Source organism: Cervus elaphus, chromosome 15 (genome assembly GCF_910594005.1).
Source record: "Cervus elaphus chromosome 15, mCerEla1.1, whole genome shotgun sequence".
NCBI lineage: Eukaryota > Metazoa > Chordata > Mammalia > Artiodactyla > Cervidae > Cervus > Cervus elaphus.
The window spans coordinates 77,095,001-77,119,900 of NC_057829.1; the positions used below are offsets into that span (position 1 = coordinate 77,095,001).

Consider the following 24,900-nt stretch of genomic DNA (forward strand, 5'->3'; position numbering starts at 1 on the left):
TGGAATTCAGCATCCTCAAAGAGAGCGTAAGGAAACTGGAACCAAAGAAACAGTATGGGTGGTACTTCTGCAAGCAACTCTCCCAACCCACAGGTGCCCAGAATTCAGGGAATTTAATGTTGCCAAGCCACATCTAGAATATGGCATTTTTAAGGTGGCAATGAAGTCGCTAAGTAGCATCGCTCTTTGCGACCCCATTTATTGTAGCCTGCTGGGCTCCTCTGTCCATGAGATTTCCCAGGCAAGAATACTGGAGTGGGTTGCCGTTCCCTTCTCCAGGGGACCTTCCAGACCCAGGGATCAAACCCACATTTCCTGCATTGCAGGCAGATTCTTTACCACTGAGCCACCAGGGAAGACCTAATTTTTTTTAAGGTTAGATATTGGCGAACTAGACAGTACCCACAACAAGGAGACAGGATAGTGAGAGGCCTGGACATTTTTGTATGAGGGAACCTGACTGTCACTTTCACTGGAAGGAGGGTGACTAGTGGCTCTGTTTTATTAACAGGACAAAGTCTGGGTGTTGAGGGAGCCGTATTTGGGTTTGACATGAGAAAACTTTCTCATAGCAAGACTTGTTGAGCTAAGGAGTTGGTGTCTTTTTCGCAAGCAAATGAGCACCTCTACCTCCAAGCTGCTTGGTGGAATTGCTAGTTGAAGAAAGATTTTTGCATTAGGGTGGTTTCAGATGCTTCAGTCTGACCTGTGGCTTCAGGTTTGTTGTGTTTGCAGCTGCATTTGAGGTGTCATCGTCTTGTTATTGGGCTTCCCATGTGGCACTAGTGGTAAAGAACCCGCCTGTCAATGCAGGAGACTGAAGAGAGGCAGGTTTGATCCTGGGGTCAGGAAGATCCCCTGGAGGAGAGCATGGCAGCCCACTCCAGTATTCTTGCCTGGAGAATCCCATGGACAGAGGAACCTGGTGGGCTACAGTCCGTGGGGCCAGAGAGAATTGGATACAACTGAAGCAGCTTAGCACAGCATGGCATGTCTTGTTATCTCCCTGTATTGAGTACAAGGAATTTGACTTGCACTTTATTTTACTTTCTGGGAAGAAATTTTCAAGTAGTTATCAATTAAAGCTTTTTATGGAGGTTCTGTATTGAGTTGGATTTAAGGTGTTTGAAGTCCTCCTCTCAACACTTGAGCTGAGAAGTTCACTTCCTGACTCTAATATAATGACTTCAGCAGTGATTACAGTGTGGTGAGAAATCAGGGCGGGCTTGCTTCTGAGCATACAGTAAACTGAAGATAAAAGGTAGCTATTTTGCTCCCAAACCGCCAATTAAATTAAATGCCTTGACTACTGACTCAAGCTGTTTCTATCTTGTTTTGAAGTTGGTTCCTTCCTGTTTAAGTAAATACACCCAGCTGTTGGTCTCAAGGGAGTCTTTTTTTTTTTTTTAACCAATTCATTCACATGGTTCAAAACAAAGACATTCAATGAAAAGTATCCCTCCCAGTCACGTATTTTCTATTTGCCCTGTCCTCCCTACCCCCACCCCTGCTGTCTTGAGCATCCTTACAGAATTGCTTCATGCAGATAGAAGCACTATGAATATATATTCTAATTTTTGCCATTTTTTACACAAAGGGTAGCATGCTATACAGTTTTATCTCTCACCTCTTTCTCCTCACATTATCTTGAAAGTCTTTCCTATCTAGGTAGATAGATAATATAGGTATTAATAAGGCATATATCATTTTTATGTGTTTCCCAGGTGGCTCAGTGGTAAAGAATCTGCCTGCTGATGCAGGAGATGTGGGTTTGATCCCTGGGTAGGAAAGATCCCCTGGAGGAGGAAATAGCAACCCACTCCAGTATTCTTGCCTGGGAAATCCCATGGACAGAGGAGCCTGGCGGACTACAGTCCATGGAGCTGCAAAGAGTCAGACACAACTGAGTGAGCATGCATGAGCATGCGTTTTTACAGCTGATTAATGTTCCATCATGAGAATTTACCAAGGTTTAATTAACCAGTATGTGTGTGTTAGTTGCTCAGTTGTGTCTGTATTTCCTCTTCTGTGATCTCTGTTCATATTCTTGGCCTATTTTTCTGTTGGATTGTTGATCTTTCACATATCAGTTGCTAGATACCCTTTATGTATTGGTGAAAGTAACTTTTTGTCTCTGATGTGAGTAGCAAATAACTTTTCATTTGTCTTTATTTTTTGGTTGCATTATGACATTTTTTGCCCTGTAGAAGTTGTCTTCATAGAGTCAGATTTATCATTTTTTTCCTTTACAGCTTATGGACTACAAGTCATACTGATGTCTTTGTTACTTTGCAATTACAGAAGAATTCTCCCCAAGTTTTCTTCTAGAACTTTTATGGTTACACTTTTCACACTTCACTGGTGAATCCATTTGCAAGCTTTGCTCTATTCTTTTGCAGATGGCTGTCCTGTTGTCCCAGTATAGCTTACTGATGGCACCATCTTTTCCCAAAGGTTTGAGATGCCCTAATGGTTTATCACATGCTAAATTCGAGAGAAAAAGGGTCACTTCTCAGAAACTCCTTCCTGAGGTTCTCTACTACTCTGCTTTCCCATGTGCATCCTACATGCCCACCCAAGACTTGTCTAACCCGAACCCAAGACTTGTATTTCTTCCTGCTTAAGATGCCCGGCAACTCCTACTCAGAACTTCTGGTGGGAGGAAAGTTGATGGGCTGTGCTCCCTGCAAGCAGATGCAGCTGGCCAAGTGCTTTGATCGGCTCCCAAGCACCAGGCCTGCTAAGGGATCAGCAGTGAAGGAATTCACATAGCAAGAAAAAGTCAGCATCGTTGTTTAAATATGAATCACTTGGCCCATCTGCTATCTTGGCCAGAATTCATTGTGAGATGAGTAACTGAAAATGTAATTTCTCCAGGACTTGAGAGAGCCAGAAACTAGGTGCAGGGGTTAGGCTCTCAAGAGGAAACTTAAATGTTTAAACCCTTCTCTAATCTTGACTCGCTAATCTTAAGAGTTCAGAGAATGACTTTACTCACAGTTTCCCTCCTGTTTTGCAAGGTGTTCTGAATGAGGCCTTCTGAATGAGGATGCAGAATCAGGAATCACTGGTGGCTCTCGCTTCCTCTGCTACAGAGGAACTTCACCTCCAGTGGTGATTGTCTCACATTAGGGAGTTGCTTGGCCCCCAGTCTTAACTCTGGCTTGGAGATCTGGCCTTCTCCTCGTTTAGCAGGAGGAGGCCTGGAAGGGTGCCCCCTCCTCAACCAAGGATGGGTGTGTGGTGGCTGTGGTTAGTGATGGGCCACCAGTTGATGGTGGCTATGATTAACTTCTGGTTGGGCGTTTTGCTGGAAGCCTGTGCTGGCTGCTGAGGAGACAGTCGCTATAACAGGCTTAGTGAAGATCACAGGCCCCAAGTCCAATGGCCGTGTTCCTTTCTTTCTGGCCCTGGGGCAGGTCTGTATCCTCTCTTTTAGTTTCTCCGGCAGTAATTATGGGTATGAATAGGGCCTCTGTGGATTAAATGAAATGTATTGAGAAGGCTTAAAAGAGTGCCTACACCTGGGCTTAGTGTGAGCAGAGACCCTGAAGTGCTCACAACTCCACCCAGAGAGCTGTTGAAATGAGGGTCGAATTGGTGGTGGTCAGTGCAGAGCACAGGCACGTTTGAGCGTCTCCTTCGAAGTTCTCCTCCCTGTCTTTGGAACTTTCTTGCAGGGAGATCACAGAAATACCAGCACTGGTATTTGCCAGTGGGCAGGAGGCAGACTCGTTAGCCTTTCTCGTCCCTTCTCCCAGGGATGTTTGTGACCTGACCCCGCGCTCAGCCCCTGGGCCCTCTTTCTCCCACTGCAGGTCAGGGTGGGAGCCATCCAGTTCAGTTCTGCCCCTCGTCTGGAATTCCCCTTGGATGCGTTTTCAACCCAACAGGAAGTGAAGGCAGAAATCAAGAGGATGGTTTTCAAGTAAGTACAATCAGATACTGCTGCAATTAGAGCAATGCTAACTGCTCTCAGAATTGCCCTTGAAGGGTTGCACCTGCTCTTGACCCCACAGAGAGAGAGAGGGCTGTGGCCCGGCTTCTAGAAGCCCAGGGGTGCACAGCGGGTAATAAGAATTCCCTGCCCAAAGCTGCCCCTTATTATATAATGTCCAAGGTGGGAACTTAAATGCAAGTTAAAAAAAAAAGAGAAGTTTTGCTTCTGTTGTGTGTGGTTGTCAGCTAGGGGAAAGGTCCAGTAGGGTGGAGACAGATTAAGAGCATGAGGTGGTGGGAAGAATCCTGGGTCCTTCTCCCAGTTCTCTCCCTGGTGACCACTCAGCCAGGATGACTCACCACGCTTCTTGGAGCCTCATTTTTGTGACCTAAAAAGAGCACTCCTCTGTTACGGAAAGCACTTTAAGAATGATGACCCGCTCTTTATGTGCTCATACACATTCTATAAATATATATATGTAGTGGGTCATGGGCTTCCCAGGTGGTGCCAGTGGTAAAGAACCCGCCTATCAATGCAGGAGACATAAGAGACGCAGGTTCGATCCCTGGGTTGGGAAGATCCCCTGGAGGAAAGCATGGAAACCCACTCCAGCATTCTTTCCTGGAGAATGCCCTGGACAGAGGAGCCTGGTGGGCTACAGTCCATAGGGTTGCAAAGAGTCGGACACGACTGAAGTGACTTAGCATGCACACACACGAGGTAGGTCATGATTTTAGTCACATTACAAGTCAGCTGATGTGTGTATATGTACATACATATATGTTATATTTTATGTATACATGTATACATTTTATGTATACATAAAATATGTATATTTTAAAATATGCATATTTTATGTATACATAAAATATGTATATTTTATGTATGTGTATTATCCATATATGGCTATATGGATATAAACGTGTGTTATACACACACACATGTATATGTATACACATATTCAATGTTTTTCATAAGCCCTCACAGAAGAATGCCTTTATTGGCCACTTGGTACTCTGATCTCTGAATATTCTTTGGTCTCTGCTGTCCTTGCCCTCGTGTCTACTGAAATCTTATTCAAGTCCATAGTCCCAGCCAGGTACACCTGTCACCTCCACTTGCAAAGGCCCTGAGCTCTGAGGTCCGTTCATCAGCCTCAGGCCTGTAAGTCCCCAGTGCTCTCAATAAGCCAGAATCCACACACTGGGAACAGACCTCCAGGAAGCCTACAGGTCCCAGAGACCTCCAGTGACTCTTATTTTAAAATTTATTTTATATTGGACTATAGTTGATTTGCAATGTCATGTTAGTTTCAGGTATACAACAAAGTGATTCAGTTATACATATATCTATTATTTTTCAGATTCTGTTCTCATTTAGGTTATTATAGAATATTGAGCAGAGTTCCCTATGCTATACAGTAGGTCTTTGTTGATTATATATTTTAAATACTTTGTTATTTTATATTTTAAATTTCTTCAGAGAAATGCCCCTTTTAGGTCTTCTGCCCATTTTTTATATTGGATTGTTTGTTTGTTTACTTTGAGCTGCATGAGCTTTTTAAAATTTTGGCAATTAATGCCTTGTTTGTTGCATTGTTTGCAAATATTTGCTCCCATTCTATGAGTTATCTTTTCATTTTCTTTATGGTTTCCTTTGCTATGGAAAAGCTTTTGAGTTTAATTAGGTCCCATTTATTTATATTTGTTTTATGTGGGTCTAAAAAGATATGGCTGAGATTTACACCAAAGAGTGTTCTATGTTTTCCTCTAAGAGTTTTATAGTATTCAGTGTTCCATTTAGGTCTTTAATCCATTTTGAGTTTATTTTTGTGTACAGTGTTAGAGAATGTTCTAATTCCATGTAGCTTTCAAGGAATTTAGAAAGCTTTCATGAAATTTTCATGTAGCTTCATGTAGCTTCATGTACATGTAATTTCTTTTGCATGTAGCTGTCCAGTTTTCTCAGCACCATTTATTGAAAAGACTGTCTCGTCTCCATTGTATAGTCTTGCCTCCTTTGACATTGATAAATTGACCATAGATTTATTTTTGGGCTTTCTATTCTGTTCCATTGATCTATATTTCTGTTTTTGTGCCAGTACCATACTCTTTTGATTACTGTAGCTTTGTAGTATAGTCTGAAGTCAGGGAGCCTGACTCCTCTAATTTCATTTTTCTTTCTCAAGATTGTTTTGGCTATTTGGGGTCTTTTGTGTCTCCATACATATTTTTTTTTGTTCTAGTTCTGTGAAAAATGCCATCAGTAATTTGAATTGCATTGAATATGTAGATTGCCTTGGGTAATATAGTCATTTTGATTATATTGGTTCTTGATTAATATTGATCCTATTGATTCTTCCAATCCAAGGACATGTTATATCTTTCCATCTATTTGTGTCAATTTTTTTTCTTTCATCAGTGTCTTATAGTTTACAGAGTCCAAGTCTTTTGCCTCCTTAGGTAGGTTTGTCCCTAAGTATTTTATTAATTTTGATGTGATGGTAAATGGGATTGTTTCTTTAATTTCTGTTTCCTCATCTGTCACTGTTAGTGTATAGAAATGCAATAGTTTCTGTGTATTAATTCTGCAACTTTGCAAATTCATTGATGAGTTCTAGTAGTTTTCTGGTAGCATCTTTAGAATTTTCTATGTATAGTATCATATCATCTGCAAACAGTGACAGTTTTATTCTTCTTTTCCAATTTGGATTCCTTTTATTTCTTTTTCTTCTCTGATTGCCATGGCTAGAACTTCCAAAACTATGTTGAATAAAAGTGGTGAAAGTGGACATCCTTGTCTTGTCCCTGACCTTAGAGGAAATGCTTTCAGTTTTTTACCATTGAATAAGATGTTGGCTGTAAGTTTGTCATATACAGCCTTTATTATATTGAGGTAAGTGTCCTCTGTGCCCACTTTCTGGAGAGTTTTCATCATAAATGGGTGTTAAATTTTGTCAAAAACTTTTTCTACATCTGTTGAGATAATATGGTTTTTATTTTTCAATTTGTTAATGTGGTGCATCACACTGATTGACTTGAGAATATTGAAAATCCTTACATCCCTGCAATAAATCCCACTTGATCATGGTATATGGTCCTTTTAATGTATTGCTGGATTCAGTTTGCTGTGGAGGATTTTGGTGCCTATGTTCATCACTGATATTGGCCTATAATTTTCTTTTTTTGTGGTATCTTTGCTTGGTTTTGGTATCAGCGGGATAGTGGCCTCATAGAATGAGTTTGGGAGTGTTTCTTCCTCTGAAATTTTTTTTGGCTGAGTTTCAGAAAGATAGGTGTTAACTCTTCTCTAAATGTTTGATAGAATTCACCTGTGAAGTTGTCTGGTCCTGGACTTTTGTTTGTTGGGAGTTTTTAAACCATGGTTTCAATTTCATTACTTGTTATTTGTCTGTTCATATTTTCTATTTCTTTATGACTCGGTCTTGGGAGATCTTTCTAAGAATGTGTTTATTTCTTCTAGATTGTCCATTTTATTGGCATGTAGCTGCTTGTGTGTGTCTCTTACAAGCCTTTGTGTTCTGTGGCATCAGTTGTAACTTCTCCCTTTTTCATTTCTAATTTTATCAGTTTGAGCCCACTCCCTTTTTTTTTTTCCTTGATGAGTCTGGCTAAATGTTTATCAATTTTCTTTTCAAAGAAACAACTTTTAGTTTCTTGGTCTTTTCTATTGGTTTCTTTGTCTCAATTTCTCATTTATTTCTGCTCTGATCTTTATGATTTCTTTCCCTCTACTAACTTTGGGTTTTGTTAGTTCTTTTCTCTCTAGTTGCTTTAGGTGTAAGGTTAGATTGTTTATTTGGGATTTTTCTTGTTTCCTGAGGTAAGATTATATTGCTATAAACTTCTTTCTTAGAACTGCTTTTGCTGTGTCCCATAGGTTTCCTTTGTCTCTGGGTATTTTTTAATTTCCTCTTTTATTTCTTTAAGGATCCATTTTTTTGTTTGATGGTATATTGTTTAGCCTCCATGTGTTTATGTTTTTTTTACAGTTTTTTTTCCTTGTAGTTGATTTCTAATCTCATAGCATTGTGGATGGAAAAAATGCTTGATATGATTTAAGAAAATTTACCAAGGCTTACTTTGTGGCCCAGCATGTGATCAATCCTGGAGAATATTCCATATGCAGTTGAAAATAATATGTATTCTGCTGCTTTTGGATATAATTCTCTATAAGTATCAATTAAGTCCATTTGGCCTAATGTGTCATTTCAGGCCTGTGTTTCCTTATTGATTTTCTGTCTGGATGATGTGGTGTCCATTGATGAAAGTGGGGTATTAAAGTCCCCCATTATTTTTGGCACTGTCCATTTCTCCTTTTATAGGAGTTAGTATTATATATTGAGGTGTTCCTATGTTGGGTACATATATATTTACAATTCTTTTATCTTCTTCTTGGGTGGATCCCTTGATTATTATGTAGTGTCCTTCTATGTCTCTTACAGTGGTCTTTATTTTAAAGTCCATTTTGTCTGATATGAGTTTTTCTACTGTAGCTTTCTTTTGATTACCATTTGCATGAAATACTTTTTTCCATCCCTGGGTTTCAGTCTGTATGTATCCCTAGATCTGAAGTGGGTCTCTTGTAGACAGCATACATATAGGCCTTGGTTTTGTATCCCTTCAGCCTGTTTGTGTCTAATGTTTGGAGCATTTAATCTATTTTATATTTAAAGTAATTACCCCCGCCTCTGCTGGAAACCCTCCAATACCACCAGATAGGTCTGGCCCAGGCTCTTAGGAGGTCACAGATTTTGTCCCTGGGATCTGGTATGAAACCTTGTGTGCACCCTCCAAGAGTGGAGTTTCTGTTTCCCCAGTTCTGTGGCAGTCTGCTATTAAACGCTGCTGGCCTTCAAAGCCAGATACTCTCGAGTCTCCTCCTCCTGATGCCAAACCTGCAGGCTGGGGAGTCTGACATGCAGCTCAGAACTTTCACTCCAGTGGGAGAGCCTCCATAGTATAATTATTTTTCAGTTTGTGGGTCGCTCACCCAGTGGGTATGGGATTTGATTTTATCATGATTGCACTTTTCCTACCATCTTGCTGTGGCTTCTTCTTTGTCTTTGGATGTAGAGTATCTTTTTTAGTAGGTTTCAGAGTTTTTTGTTGTTGTTGATGGACTTGGACTCAAATGACTCAGCCCTGCTCTCGTGAAAAGTTATGCCAGTTGCAGTGACTGGTGCCAAAAGGCACTTTATAGAGGTCACTCTGTACCTCTTCCAGCCCCTTATTTTATGGAGGAGGATACTGAGGTTGAGACGGAGCAGGCGACTTGGCCAGGACCACAGGATTACACTGCCCATCCAGTAGGCCCCATGGAACTGTCCTTTCTCACCTTTGCCTGCCCTCTCCTCAGCCTCTAGCTCCTAACACGTAGTTGAGCCTCTTGTTAGCTGTGTTCATAGCTAAGGGCTGTCATTCATGACCCATGACATGCAGAGACGCATTGAGAATGTGCCAGATGAAGACACTGGCATGGAGAAAGGTGCCTCTTCACGTGTCTGAACAAGGTCAGCTCTTTGGGGATGTGCACAGTCAGCATTTGGGTATCCCAGGACGACTGTAAGACAGCAAACCAGGACCGGAGGCAGTAACTGGATTTTTGGCGAAGGTTGCAGGGTCACTGAGGACATTGAATGTTGAGACACTCTTATTAATCAGGACAGAGGAATGTTGGCTGACCGGGAGTGATGACCTCCCCAGGGCACTTTACCCTTTTTCTTCAGTGGAGTTTGAAATTCTGGACTGATGAACACAGCTCTGCCCCAAACCCAGAACACTTGCCTTTCCAGACCAAGGCAGTCCCCTAAAAGCGTGTCTTGAAATGGCTAAGAAACCACTGTGACAATCACCTTATTGCTATTTTGTGATAACTTTGGGAAATATTACAAGCAAACCTTCCAACGTTGTACCTTGTGATAACCTAAAATCAGAAAAAACACAGCCAGAAATTGACCTCCAAATGCTTAGAACTCTGGCCAGGGGGACTGTGCAAGTCTGTTCCATCATCTGATTAATTTCATAATTACACAACTCTGAGTTTTCTGTGACTGAATTTTTTTTTTTACCCCGTCTGTAGCTTTATTAGCATTGTAGTATGTTTAAATAGCTTTACAGAAATAGCACTCACCACATTACTTTCGCACAAAGCCTTTTATAGCAGCTGTGGCTTATTTCAAGCTACATTAACATTTAAACATAGTTTTTAAAATAGTTAAAATTATAAAAAATTTTTTTTACTTAATATTTTTGGTGTGTATTTTTTTCATAAAATTGCATTATTTCCCATGTTGAGCCCTTTTAATGGTTACATAATAAACCAGTGAATTTGGCTATTACAATGTAGTAAATCAGTCGCTAAAACAGGGCTACCCAACCCCTGGGCCATGAACGATTACTGGTCCATAGCCTGTTAGGAGCTGGACCACACAGCAGGAGGTGAGCGGCAGTCGTAGTTACAGCCACTCCCCATCACTCACATTACCACCTCAGCTCCACCTCCTGTCAGATCAGCAGCGGCATGAGCTTCTCACAGGAGAGTGAGCCCTACTGTGAACTGCGCATGTGAGGCATCTGGGTTGCATTCTCCTTATGAGAATCATCGCAGAACTATCCCCCCACGAGCGTCAGTTCATGGAAAAATTGTCTTCCACAAAATGGGTCCCTGGTGCCAAAAAGGTTGGGAACCACTGTCCTGAAAGAACACATTTAGCTTGATTCCAGGATTTTTATCCACTGCTGAAACCAACAACAACAAAAACTCCTGTGATCAACATCCCTGTGCCTACAGTGAGTGTTCTTATGAATTATTTTTCAAAGTCTGTTCCACGCACTACCTGCATCAGAATCACGGCAGGTGGGGGAAGGTAGGCAGGTTTAAAATGCAGGTTCTCAGGCCTGGTTGCACATCCACCAGTTTGGACTCTGGAAGGATGGAATCTGAGAATCCACATTATTAAGTCGCCTGAGGGACTTTCGTGCTCACTAGAATTTGAGATGAACTCAAAAGATAAACTTATTGGAATAGAGTGCTGGGTGGTCATTATAATGACCATTGATAGAGTGCTTACTAGGTACCAGGAGGCACTGGGAACAGCATTTAACCCTCAAACAGTACTGTTACTTTCCTTATGTTAGCAAGTTTAACAGGAATCTCAGGCTAAGTAACTTTGCTGAGTTTAGCTGGTCAGTATACCACAGGACTTAGTATCTGTGTCCCTGTTCTTGTTCAGCCTGTGGGTTGCTCTCATAAATAGCAGTCTATCTGTGAACCTTCACTTTCTACCTAGTTTCATCCCATTGGAGAGAAATTAGAGAAACGTTAGATTCTGGACTCAGACCTCTAGTTCTGGAGCCAGATGCTGAGCTGAGAACAGACTCGGTGAGGAACGCTCCAAGAAATAAGGAAAGTGGAGGCAGCAGGGTTTCTTCTCTCTTTCTGGGGGTCAGAAGCCATTAGGAATCTCACCTGAGCTTGGTCGGCTGGAGTCAGCAGGTCAGGTGCAGAGGTGGAGAGGGTGGTTGGCACGGGCATTTGTGTGCTGAGCGATGTGGAGGGTGGACACCCCAGAGGCCAGCGGAGTAGTGACCCGGGCCCTCCCGTCCTTGAAATTTAATTTATCTCTGGCCACAGGCTGGTGACTCTGAAGAGGGGGCCCAGACCCACTCTGAAAATCTGGTTGAAAAGGAAAGACAAAGTGTGACACTGGGGGGGGTGGCTGAAGGCAGGCCTGTATGAGAAATGAGAATGGATTTCTGGAGAACGAGTGCTTTTTTCCTGATCCCAAAGCGTTGAACCCATAGGAGAAGAAGTGACGGGCGGAGGGGTGACAGAAGAAGGGCATATTTTCAGGAGAGAAAGCTGAGGCTGGCTGAGAAAGGAAGGCTGCAGGGTCACAGCCAGAGGCTCATGGGAATCCCCGTCAGGGGAAGCCACAGGGAGCGCCTGGCCTTCAGTGAGGAGTGTTTTGTGACCGTTTGGACAGTAGTACAGAGCCAGGGTCAGCAAACCTTTTCATCAGAGACCGTACAGTAAATATTTTAATGCTCTGCTGGCCACGTGGTCTGTGTAGATAGTACATAAATGAATGGGCACCCGTTTTCTGTGCCCATTTGCCCTGAAGCTTTAAATTGCCGACCCCCTCAAAGGAATGACTTTGGAATCAGCCTGACTGTGTTTAAACTGCAGTTCTGACCTCCACTAGCTGGGTCGAGGCAGGTTGTATAATGCGATGGTAAGAACTTGAACTCTGGAAGTTCTTAGTTCAAGTCCTGCCTCTTCCCCCCATGAAATGTGTCACTTTAGCTAAGGCCCTTCTCTGAACTCTCCTGTCTCAGAGCTATGGTGAGAATTACATGAGCCAAGCACCTTTATACACATGTTTAGTGGTGCTTGGCACATGGTAGGTGGACAGTAAATATTAGCAGTTAGTATTGCTGATCTCTGAGCAGGGGATTCCTCATCTATTACCATCCACTGAAAGGGTTTGCCCAAAATTATAGTAAGTCTTTATTTTCTGCTTAGGTGACACCCAGAGCTGGCAGTCCACCCTCTGCAGATGTAGGCATGAGTCTCCTACGGTGAGATTTAGTAGGGATTCTGTGCTGGGTTTCCAAGCTCAGCCAACAGTCTCCATAACTCCGCTGTGAGGAATGCAGAATCTTAGCCTCCTGATGAGATGGGACCATAGTCACCTGCCCTGCTCTGAAAGTAGTCAAATGGTTCAGCCTTCCAATGCCCAGCCCTGAACCTGGAAGTGAGACACAGAGGCTTGATCTTGAAAATGACCCTTGCATCAAAGCCCTGCCATTCATGCTCAGAAATCCTTACCAAGCTCAGTTACCTGCTTTCCCAAGGACATGTTGAGCTGTAACAAGAAGGGAATGGTTCAGGGATGGGGAGATAGGAGGTGGGTGTTAGACAAATGATGAGAATCGCACCCTGGAGCCACCATGGAGAAAGAACGCAAATGAATACCTGAATAACATTATTATATAATATAACACATGTGCAGGCTGAGTGCTAAGTCCAGGGGAAAAATTCATTCTTCTTCATCACTGTGGTTTACATGTTTCTCTCTCTGCCTTTTCTCCTAACATATGCATTTAACACTGTGTATGTGCTCAGTTGTGTCTGACTCTTTGCGGCCCCATGGAGTATAGCCCACCAGGCTCCTCTGTCTGTGGAATTCTCCAGGCAAGAATACTGGAGGGGGTTGCCATTTCCTTCTCCAGGGGGATCTTCCCAATCCACGGATGCATCTCCTGCATTGGCAGGCGGATTCTTTACCACTGATGCCACCTGGGAAACTCCATCACTGTGGTTTAGATGATGAGAGAGTAAAGATCATGTGGGAATTGTCCCTTTGAGCCTCTGCTGGGAGAAGGTGGCTGTTGTCTCAGGTTCTCATTCCAACTTCACCCCTGGATCGCTGACTCTTTCTCCTTTTTTTTTTTCCTTCTGGGTGAGCTCAGAGGAGGGCGCACAGAGACAAGCCTTGCTCTGAAATACCTTCTGCGCAAAGGATTCCCGGGGGGCAGAAATGCCTCTGTGCCCCAGGTCCTCATCATCGTCACCGACGGGAGGTCCCAAGGGCATGTGGCCCTGCCCGCCAAGCAGCTCAAGCAGAGGGGCGTCACTGTTTTCACCGTGGGCATCCGCTTCCCGAGGTAAGAGATTTTCGTTGTGCTGGGTCAGCCCTCTGGGAGCTGGGAAAACCATCCTGGATTTTCAGGGACCCGTCTTTTCCTCACTTTGCTGCATTGTTGCTGGCACACAGGGAAATCCAACTCTTTGGAAGTCTGAGAGTTTGCGTTGTCTTTAGTCTGAATACTTGGTTTCAAGTGTCAGAAACTTGACTCCAATGTATCTGGGCAGAAATGGAAATTCAGGGACGTGTATAACTGCACCAGTGGGTCAGGGGTCTCTCGGAATCAGCAGGAGTTAAGGATTTCGCTGCCTTTTAGAGTCTGTCTGTCCCCCATCCAATTGTCTCTGCTATTCTCTCAGCCGGGCTTTCTCGGGAAGCTGGGACTATGGGTGCAAGCAGCGCCCCAGGCCCTATCTTCCCAGCTCCATCCTGGAGACAAAAGACTCATTTCCCCAGTTTCAAGTTGAATAATCCAAGCAAGTGTTCTGATGAGCCTGAGGCTGGTCTGTGTCTGGCTTCCCTCTTCAACCATGTTTCTCCAGGTGCTGAAATCTGCCTTCCTGGTGGGAGGAGGGGGGTATATTCTCAGCCCTAAAAATGGAGGTGACCTCTATGAACGTCTAGTTGTTGTGGGTATCAAGTGAAGTGACTCTGGTCCTGGCACTGTGCCTGTACACAGACATCTCTGTTAATTTTAGTACTGTCATTCCAGAACCAACTCCCTACCCCCAGGACACCACAGTCCATGGATGTTCACGTCCTTTATTTAGCCCTCCCATATCTGTAGATCATAAACATAGCACAGGAGCCACAGTTAGTTGAATTTGTAGATGTGGAACCTAGGGATCTGGAAGGCCCACTGTACTTTTCTTAGTCTCTCAATAAATATAGGTTGTCTTCCTCGTGCCAGACACTATTCTAGGTTCTCAGGATACAGAGACAATAATATTATACAAAGTCCTTGCCTTCATGAAACTCCATTCTAGGAAAGGAACTAGACAACAAACAAGTAAGTGAATAAATAAATAACAATTTCAGATGGAAATAAAATGCAGAGAAGAAAAATAAAGTAGGTAAGAGGTTACAGAATGATGGGAGTAGGGAGGATAGCTATTTTTTGGCGGGGAGGGCACGCCATGCAGCTATTGGGATTTTAGTTTCCCAACCAGGGATTGAACCAGCAGTGAGAGCGCTGAGTCCTAACCACTGGACTGTCAGGGGATTCCCAAGATGGTAGAGCTATTTTAGATAGGAGGAGTCTGGCAAGGCTCCCTTAAGGAGTTGATTTTTGAGCAGAAACTTAAGTGAGGAACAAGCCTTCCAAGTAACAAAAAAGAGCAAGCGAGGCAGGCAGATGGCAAGTGCAAAGGCCCTGAGGCAGCAGCTAGCTGAGTGTCTTTTAGAAACAGCAAGACAGCCAGAGAGCAGCTGGAGATCAACCAGCAAGGGGTGAACTACAAGAAATAAGGTAGAAGAGGTGGGCAGGAGTCGGGGCTACAGACTTTGTGAGTTATTGTAGAGACTGAGGTTTGTAATGAGTAGTGTGGGAAGTCCGTGGAGGGTTTTGAGCAGGAGAATTACATGAACTGGCTTACATTTTTAGGAGATCACACTGACTGCCAGGAAGATAATAGACTGACTGGACCGAGGGAGAGGCAATGATGGGGCAGCGGGGAATCTAGGAGCCGGTGGAGCAGCTCACATGCAATTTAATGGTGGTTTGTCATAGGGCAGCAGCTGTGATCTGCAGAGGAATGGCTGGATCTAGGATGTGTTTGGAAGGCAGAGCACTGGAGTGACTGGTGTGTTGGGTGTGGGTGTATGAGAGAAGAATAGAAGGTTTTGGCTTGAGCCCCAGCATGAATGGTGATGTTACTTACTGACATGAGAAAGACTGGGAAAGGAAATTGAATTCTGTTACAGACAGGGCAGGTCTAAGACTCATATTGGCCATCTCAGTAGAGAGGATGAGTGGGGAGTTGGATGGAAGAGTCTGGCACATAGGAGAAAGGACAGGCATTGAGATGGAAACTGAAGACAGTGTTTAAAGCCTAAATAAGATCACCGGGAGCTGAGTGTCGAGTGAGAGGACCTCCGAGGACCAGCGGGTGCAGGTCAGAAAGAGGAAGAAGATAGGAGACTGAGGTTGCGGGTACCGTGGGGCTGTCCCGATTGTGCTGTGTCCTGGTGCAGTGATGACAGCCACCACCACCGCTGTTGTTGTCATTGTAACTTGGTAGTAAACACAAGCTGCCTTATGGCTGGCTCTTTTTGTGTTCTCAGATATAAGGAACATAAACTCCTTGAGAGAGGAGAAAGGGTGTTACTTTATGGCTCCCTGCCCACCCTCCTGCCGAGTAGAGTGTCTTACACATAATAGTTGCCCAAGATCTATTGCCGAGGATGGAACAGAATGGAAATGAGAATTTCACCCACAAGGTGGAAATACTGGCCCATTCTGGGGCTTTCTTCTCCAGCTGCTAGCTGAAGGAGTGCTTCTCAAACTATATGTGGTGAAGGTCCAGTTGTTTTTTTTTTTCCCTAATTGATCATGCCATGATGCTTAAAAAAAAATTACAATAAAAATGAATTACCAGAAAAATGAAATAAAAACAAAGTTAAAATAGAAGCTCAAATTCTTATTAATTGACCCAACAGACTAAAAATGGCTCTGTCAAGCTGTGATACGATTAGCTTATAAATGCCTGGTATCTATGCTTTTGAGATTCTGAATCAGGGTGAGAAGTTTGGGGACCTGCGCTGGCCCATAGACCATACTTTGAGCATGTCTGGTGTAGAGAAATTAAGAAGCCAGTTGCTCAGGAGAGGGGGTATCACTCAGGTTTGAAAGCCCAAGTTTTGCAGACACAGGCAGCCTCTGAGGAAGCCTGCTGGGCTCCCAGGCCCACCTAACCCCTTCCCCCACTCCTAGTAGAAGGCCGTACACTGTTGACCGGGGGTTCTCCAGGTGTGTTCCTTGGACCAGCAGCATCAGCAGCATCTAGAGCTTGTTAGAAACCCACGCACTCGGGCCGCACCTCATTGAATCCAAAACTCTGGGGCGAGGAGCCTCGGTCTCTGCTTTTTCTGGTCCTCGGTGATTCGGATACCACCAAAGTCTGAAAACCTCTGTAGAGAGATTAAAGACTGATGCCGCTCAAACTCTTCCATCCCCACCCGCCTTTAGTGTAGTTAAAACCCATTCTCTGAGGATTCTCAACTCTGGCTGGGTATCTGGATTACCCAGGGAGCTTTTAGGAAGGTCTCTTTGGGGGCTGGGAGAGCTAAGGGTGGGGCCTGGCAGAACTGCCCACTCAAAGCTACTGTGAGTCTAGAACTAAGAAGCCCCTCCTTCGTGCCAGGTGCTGTCCTAGGTACTGGATGAAACGGCTGTCTTCTGTGCCTTTAGAGGAGAATCGGAGTTTTACATGAGGCGGTTTAGAGATCCATGAAGGTTTTGCTGTATTGCCAAGCCTTGGTCTATTTTGATGAATTTTTTTGATGGGCAAGATTCTAAATGTGTTGCCAACTGCTTTGTCTTCTTAAAAATAGGTTTTTCCCCAACATCCTTTAACCCTTCTTCATGCACTAAGGTCATCATCCCACCTATCATTTCTGTTCCGGGCACTAACAGTACCCTCTGGTTGTTGAACTATGCCAGTTCCCATGTCTACATGGCCTCACATTGCTGGCCTCTGAGTTCTTATGGGCATGGTTTATAATCATCAGGATTTTTTTTTTTTTTCCTATTACTAGTTGTTCCTGTGTGTGCTTCTCTTGGCATCACCTAGAACCACGAACCACTTTCCTTCATTTCCTTTATGGTTAAATTTTTCTCATCAGCTATAAGTTATAAAACCAGATGACTAGATCTGTTAGGACCGAGTCTCAAACAAGAGCTGACAGTTCGAGTGGGAGGTTCTCCTCTGAGGAAATTGGTGGGTTGCCGGAGCATGCACACATTACTACCCACAGCTCAGCATCCTCAGTCTTTCTGTGGTTCACTTCTAGACCTTCCCTGCATCCTAGACGGATGAGGTTGCAGCTAGGTGGCTCCTGCCTCGGTGGGTGGTGGTGCTGTCCACACAGAGCCCAGGGTCTAGGAGATGGGTGGGCAGGAGGTGGGTGAGCGCGGGGCGACGGGCCGTTGTGACTTCTCTGCTGGGGCCGGGACTCAGGTGGGAGGAGCTGCACTCGCTGGCCAGCGAGCCAAGGGAGCGGCACGTGCTGATGGCCGAGCAGGTGGAGGACGCCGCCAACGGCCTCTTCAGCACCCTCAGCGGCTCCACCATCTGCACCACCACCTCTCCAGGTGAGTAAGGGCCTCCCAGCTGGGAAGGAGTGGCCTTGCCCATATAGAAGTGGGATGCCAGGGTGGGGAGGGTTCCCCAAGGCCAGAGGTCAGGACACAGGAGGCTCCCCAGGGAAGCAGCAGAAGAGGGACAGTACCTAGCAGCTTCGGCCCTGGGACACTCGGCTTTGTTCAGCCTCTCCGTGTCAGGCCCTGTGGGGGTTTTGGCTGGGAATCCTGAGATTGTCTTTGAGGGATTGAGAGGCTCAGGGCTTGGGACCCAGATATGGGGGGTCCCCTGTGCCTGTCCACTGCTTGGGAGGAGGAAGGAGCCAGCTCCCCACACTGTCAGCACAGGGAGGCTTCATCTGGGGGTGAGATCCCTGTATGCGTAGTCAGCTTTGTCAGAGTCCTTCCGGGAGCTGGAGTGACGTAGGTAGAATGAAAGGTACATGTGTGTACAGGATGGAAGAGCTGTGAGGAGTGGGACCTGTGCAGAGGAGATGCTCAGAGACTGGCTGGCCCTCTGCTGTGTGCTCTGTGAGGGCAGGGGTGGGTGGGACCGCGGGGAATGATGCTTAACTCTGTCTTCCCTGTCTTGGGCATGCATGGTGGACACAGACTGCAAGGTCCAGCCTCACCCCTGTGAGCGCAAGACGCTGGAGACGGTCAGGGAGCTTGCTGGCCTCGCCCCATGCTGGAGAGGATCTCGGAGTGCTGACGCTGTGCTGGCTGCCCTCTGTCCCTTCTCCAGGTTTGTCCTCACGGTTTGGAGTCCGAGCCCAAGGGCTCGACCTGGGCAGGGTTGGCCAGGGCCTCACGGGCTGCGGGGAGAACGGCTTTCTGGGGCCTTGGCCGTGGAGCCTGTGATGCGGATCGGAGGAGACCAGGGAGGGAGCCAGGGACAGGGTTTCAGGGACACAGGCAGGGGCGCACGTACTCAGCATCAGAGTCTTGTAGACCCACCAGTCAGGCACCCAGGGTGAGTGAGCGGGGCAGGTCACAGCCATTCTGGAAGGCTGGCGGGTCAGCCAAAAACTGGTTGGATAGGGCAGTGGTGTGGACGTGGGTTAGTGGTCTGGTAACTTGGTTCCTCTGAGCACCAGTTTCCACCTTTATGGGGGCTGAGCAAACCAAGAGGCTTAAATAAGATCCTTGCATGAACTCCAGTTGTAGATGCCATGGGGGAGGCTGGATTCTTCAGCACAGGAGCTCAGGTATTCGAGAGCACCCACTGCCCAGCTGTCAGCCACTGCCCTGCAGACTCCCCAGACTGTCCCTTGGCACTTTTTCTGGATCACCTCCAGTATGGCCCCTGGTTAGCAATTTGTGATCCGGCCCACCCCTCCTTTCTAGAGAGCCAGGGTAGCGTTCGAACCAGCTGCATCTTGCCCCTTGGCCTGGCCTCTGCGATGAGATCAGAGCATGTACACGGCAATGAGATGGAACAGCTGAGAAGCTGCAAGGGCCATGCTGGGCCGATGCCGAGTCCAAACGCCGCCCCGGCAGGGAAGAGCCATTCCCCCGACATGGATCAGAGGAAGTGAGGCCTGGGGCCCTGTCATAGGCCATTAGAGACTCTCTTCTGAACCTGAGCTTTCAAGTGAATGGAGGTAGTTCTTTGTTCTCTGGTGAACATGTTTAAGTGCCCCTCTGAGCAGGACAGTGTGTGACAAGGAGGCGGACACAGTCACTGCCCCCAGTGCTCTTGGTCCAGAGAGAGCCTCCCAAGTGCTGGAATGGGGCTTGATTCCTCGCACATCGTGGAGAAGGGGCCGCTTGAACAGTCTTTATATATATATACACATACATATAAAATTATAAAGTCTTTATATATATATAGTTTTATTTTATTTATTTATGGCTGCACTGGGTCTTTGTTGCTGTGTGTGAACTTTCTCTCAGAGGATTTGTCTGGAGCATGCAGGAATTAATACATCAAGGCTTCTAGAATAATGCATATAGTAGGTTTTTCATCAATCCCTTCATTCAGGAGATCTTCACGGAGGCCCTCCTGAGCTCTCAGCACTGGCCCAGGTCCTAGGGAATCTGTATGAGCATCTCAGAAACAAATCAGCCCCCATGAACAAGAGGCAGCAGTGAACAAAGTAAATAGCTAGAGGAACTCTTAGGTGATGCCAAGTGCCTACTGGGGAAAGAATGCGGGGTGGGGGAGACAGAGTGGGGTAACTAGGTGGTTGGGGTAGGGTAGCGCTTTTAATTACAGTAGGCAGGGAAGACAGAGAATGTGGCATCTTGAGTCCAGAGCGGAGGGAGGTGGCAGGTGGTGGGGTGGGCGGCAAGCTGAGTACAGGTCCAGGCAAAGGCCTGTAGACAGTGTCTGCCCAGTAGCACGGGCTCCCAGTGCTGGGCTGGGTAGGGAGGGCAGGGCCCGTGGAACTTTCTGGGCTTGGATGTGTGGTTTTATGAGGTTGTCACTGGGAGTAGACACAGAAGGGAAGAAGAGTTCTCTTTAATGAGCTGGTGGCTTGGCAGAGTTTGACTTCAGCAACCCCTTGAGTTCAGAATTGACTTGGCTTTTATCCTAAGTGGATGTTTTGCCTCGGGTAAGCTCCTGCCCTAGCGATGAGCCCTATTAGCCACCCCCCAGCTGGGCAACACTGGGGTGGGATTTCACTGGGAGAAGGCTTTTTGGGAAAGTTTTAGAGAACTTTATGGCCAAGGCCCTGAGAGAATCTCCTGAGATGAGGCCACTGTGGAGCTGCTGCCAGGCAACAGGAGGGCTTCCTACCTGAGGGACAAGGATCCCCTCTTGCCTTGGCTGGCGTGTGACCCCACAGACTCAGGAGAGCTGGGGCGGGGGAGGCCCAGAGGGCAACATGCATGGGCTTTGGAGTCCAAGACGGAGTTCAGATCCCAGCTCTGCTGTGTTTTGATAAGTGTGACTTTGGGCCCCTTAATTCAGCCCTCTGAGCCCTCTTCTCCATCTGAAAGAGGTTACTGTCTCTTCAAGTAGCCGAGGAATTGATGTAATGATGGGGACGGATGAAGCATGGAAGCCAGTGCAGGAATGGTGCCTTGTGTGGTCTGAAGGTTGGCAACCAAACAGGCCTCAGGGGCCATTGAGACCAGCCAGTGGTTTGCACATCCTCCTGAGCTACAATAGAGGCTTGTATGGACAATTGTCCTGCAGACCAGAAAAAGCACATTTGGGTTGGGGGCAGGGCTGTGGCACTGGGGGAGCCGTGAACAGCCCCGTTCCCTCTCCACTGAGGCTCCAAGGAACACAGTTGAAAACTACCCAATAGGTTACTACACAGAAGTGGGGACTGAGGACCAGAGAAGGAAAGAAACTTGCCTGGGGTCACACAACTAGAATCCAGTTGCCTAATCCCAGTATTTCCTGCCCCCCAACTCATTGTGCTGGCCCCAGAAAGTAATTTATAATAGAAAGCTGTTTACGTAGCTCAGAGTATTGAACACAGACATCTCTAACTTCTGACAGGATAGCCAGCTTACATTATCTCCTTTTTTTTTAAATTGTCTTTGATTAGTTTAAAACATTTCCTACTCCATGTGCAGACAAAAGTTGGGGTGGAATCAGGGGAAAAAACAGGTTTCTTGAGTCACTTCTGCATGGCATCTTACGTCAGCTCTTAGTGTTTTAAATAACCTTTCCTGTTAAACCTCTGATCTGTACCGTTTGATGTCTTGGGTCGTAGCTGGAAGAGAGTGTTCTTCACCCACCCCACCACCTGCTACAGGACCACCTGCCCAGGTACAGTCTGCCTCTTTGATTCTCCTGTTCTTTCTGGCCCCGGGACAAGGCTGGCTCCCGAAGGGGCATTTGTACTCCTGGGGCACTGAGTAGGATTGGACCCAGCTCCAGGGCAGAGGCATGGGCATTTCAGAGGCAGAGCAACATGCTCGTGTGATCCTCAAGGCTTCCCTTATTCAGTGGTATCTTTTCACTGAGAATGGAGTGAAGCTTTGGAATTACTTCCTTAACCGGGACTCTGCATTGACAAGAGGCAGAGCGGGGCATGCACTGACCCCCTAACTTTGCAAACAGAAAACCTCATATCTAGCACCAAACCCAGAGCAAGATACCTGAGCCTTACTTTCTTCCTCTCTAAAATGAGGGCAATGTTTGCCCCATGTCTGGACTCCCCATCTCCCTACTCTGGATGGTAGAGGGTACCATACATGGACTCCTAGGGAAGATTCAGTAGATGATGTCCACCCACGTGCTTCATCAGCTACAAAGTCCCCAGCAAACAGGAGGACTCATCAACCCCGTTAAGATCATTTGGCCTGGCTCCCCAGTGGGCCCTCCCTACTCATCACTCCGGGGTCTAGAGCATCTCACAGATGCAGGAGCGATGGAGGTCGGTTGTCTTGGCATCGGTGCTTGTGTGGATTTGCTGCTTCTGATGAGGTCAGGTACCCGGCCCCTGAAGAGCCAGAGGCTTGTGTGCAGGCAGGAGGGTACTTCTTACCTGGGGTTAGGTGACCCGCTGGGCATCTTGTTTTAAAGTTCCAAGGTGGCTGGCCTCTGACAGCTGGCAGGAACTGAAAGTCTGGTTGTTTCCACTCAGAAATAAAAGGTCAGGGACTTATGGTTTTGAAACCAGAATAACTTGAGTCCCAGCTCTGCCACTTTCCAAGTAGCTAACCTTCAGCGTGTGACTTCTGTTTGTTGAGTTTCAGCTTCCTGTCTGTGACATGGGGGTTCATAGTACTTGCTTTATTTGGTTGTATCAGTGAAATGAGATCATGCATGTGTAACCGTCAGCTTAGTTCAGTTCAGTCTCTCAGTCGTGTCCGATTCTTTGTGACCCTATGGACTGCAGCACGCCAGGCCTCCCTGTCCATCACCAACTCCCAGAGCCTACTCAAACTCATGCCCATTGGGTCGGTGATGCCATCCAACATCTCATCCTCTGTTGTCCCCTTCTCCTTCAATCTTTCCCAGCATCAGGGTCTTTTCCAAGGAGTCAGTTCTTCGCATTAGGTGGCCAAAGTATTGGAGTTTCACCTTTAGCATCAGTCCTCCCGATGAATATTCAGGGTTGACTTCCTTTAGGATGAACTGGTTGGATCTCCTTGCAGTCCAAGGGACTCTCAAGAGTCTTCTCCAACACCACAGTTCGAAAGCATCAATTCTTCGACGCTCAGCTTTCTTTATAGTCCAACTGTCACGTCCTTACATGACTGCTGGAAAAACCATAGCTTTGACTAGATGGATCTTTGTTAGTACTGTCTCTGCTTTTTAATATGCTGTCTAGGTTGGTCATAACTTTTCTTCCAAGGAGCAAGCGTCTTTTAATTTCATAGTACGTGATCCCATAATAACTGCTCATTTAAAGGCCACTGTTGGCGCTGTTAATGAACCCCCAGTCATTTCCATGAAACTCCTGCTGATAGAACCGCAGGCCTGGGTGCCCAAAGTTACTCTCAATTCCTACCTTTCAAAAGTATACACTTTAATTACAATCATGTGACCACTAAGTAATATATTAACATTTTTAAGGTATTGGGGGTTTGGACTCCTACATATGAATATTCACTGGAAGGACTGAATGAATAAATCTTCATAGTTTTAAAGTTTTAAAACTTCATAGTTTTAAAAATCCTTCAACTTCACCATCCTTCACCATCTTCAGCTGGAGCTGAAGCTCCAATACTTTGGCCATGTGATGCTAAGAGCAGACTCATTGGAAAAGGCCCTGATGCTGGAAAAGATTGCAGGCAGGAGGAGGAGGAGGCGACAGAGGATGAGATGGATGGATGGCATCATTGACTCAACAGACATGAGTTTGAACAAACTCTGGGAGATAGTGAAGGACAGGGAAGCCTGGTGTGCTGCAGTTCATGGGGTTGCAAGAGTCAGACATGACTTGGTGACTGAATGACAACATATGAATGGGGAGAGGAGACGTAATTCAGTCTGTAACATGTGCTCCCAGCATCAGAGCCAGATCCCACTGGCAGATCCACGGTGAGCCTGTACTTCACACAGAGCCTTAACTGAGCCCACCACTGAGTATCTGTTATTTCCCGCACCTTAAGCCCTCATTTGCTGTTCTTTTCGGTCTTTGGCTACAGGTGTTGAGACCAATTTCCTAGTGCATCCCGGGAAAGGAAGGGGCTGGGCCCTGGTGGGGCAGGGTGGCCAAAGCCCTTCCATCGCTGGGCAGATGTGCCAGGCTGTTAACAGGTATCTCTCTGGTAGGCCCCTGTGACTCACAGCCCTGCCAGAATGGAGGCACATGTGTTCCAGAAGGACCAGACAGGTACCGCTGCCTCTGCCCGCCAGCCTTTGGAGGGGAAGCCAACTGTGGTACGTGTGCCCGGGACATCCCAGACTCCAGTTTTTGGGAACAGTGGAGTCCGGGCCCCTGCTCTTCGTCCGCCACCCCATTAGCCACTAGGCAGGAACTGGCCTAGGAGTTAGTGCCACCGGCATTTCAGGTACACCACTGAGCTGATGTCTCAGGTGATACCCGGAGGGCTCCAGGGTATAACTCGGGTGGTGGAGGTTTGGGTATGACACGGCCGCTAGCTTCTTAGCTTTAGAAGGGCTTGATCTGTGGGCATCAGCGAGCCCAGCTGTAGGCTGGAGCCAGCCCATCAGGTTCATGGTTCTGGGTTCATGGTCCCTTCACCCCTCTTCCAGAAGAGTAATGAGAAGCCTCAACCCCTCTTGATTTTAAAACTGTGAAGATTATAATTGACTTTTACTGCCCTGTGGTTATGGGAATTTGAAATAAGATTCTGTACGTGAAGTGCTCAGCACAATGCTTGACACAGAGGATGGGACTTGTTAAATAATAACTTTTTAAAAACTGTCGTGCTAGGTCAATTGGAGACTTATCTGGGAAAAAGTATATCTTGATTCCCCCACCTCACAAAGTTATACAAAAATCAATTCCAGATGGATCGTTGATTTAAGTGTAGAGAGAAAAGTTGTGAAGTTTCTGGAAGAAAAACATAGGAGCCTATTGTCATGATTTGGGGGTAGACAAAGATTTC

General features: G+C 46.1%; 1 protein-coding gene across 3 annotated transcripts in view; it reads left to right on the plus strand.

Moving 5' to 3' along the window:
• Positions 1 to 24,900, plus strand: part of VWA2 (von Willebrand factor A domain containing 2) — a 52,021-nt gene that overhangs the window by 15,865 nt on the left and 11,256 nt on the right. For all 3 annotated transcript variants that reach the window (XM_043925422.1, XM_043925423.1, XM_043925424.1), the window contains 6 exons: positions 3,819 to 3,928; positions 13,438 to 13,632; positions 17,792 to 17,925; positions 18,526 to 18,658; positions 21,588 to 21,643; positions 24,101 to 24,208. In XM_043925422.1, coding sequence (XP_043781357.1) covers positions 3,819 to 3,928; positions 13,438 to 13,632; positions 17,792 to 17,925; positions 18,526 to 18,658; positions 21,588 to 21,643; positions 24,101 to 24,208 — 736 coding nt within the window. The remainder of the gene's footprint in view (positions 1 to 3,818; positions 3,929 to 13,437; positions 13,633 to 17,791; positions 17,926 to 18,525; positions 18,659 to 21,587; positions 21,644 to 24,100; positions 24,209 to 24,900) is intronic.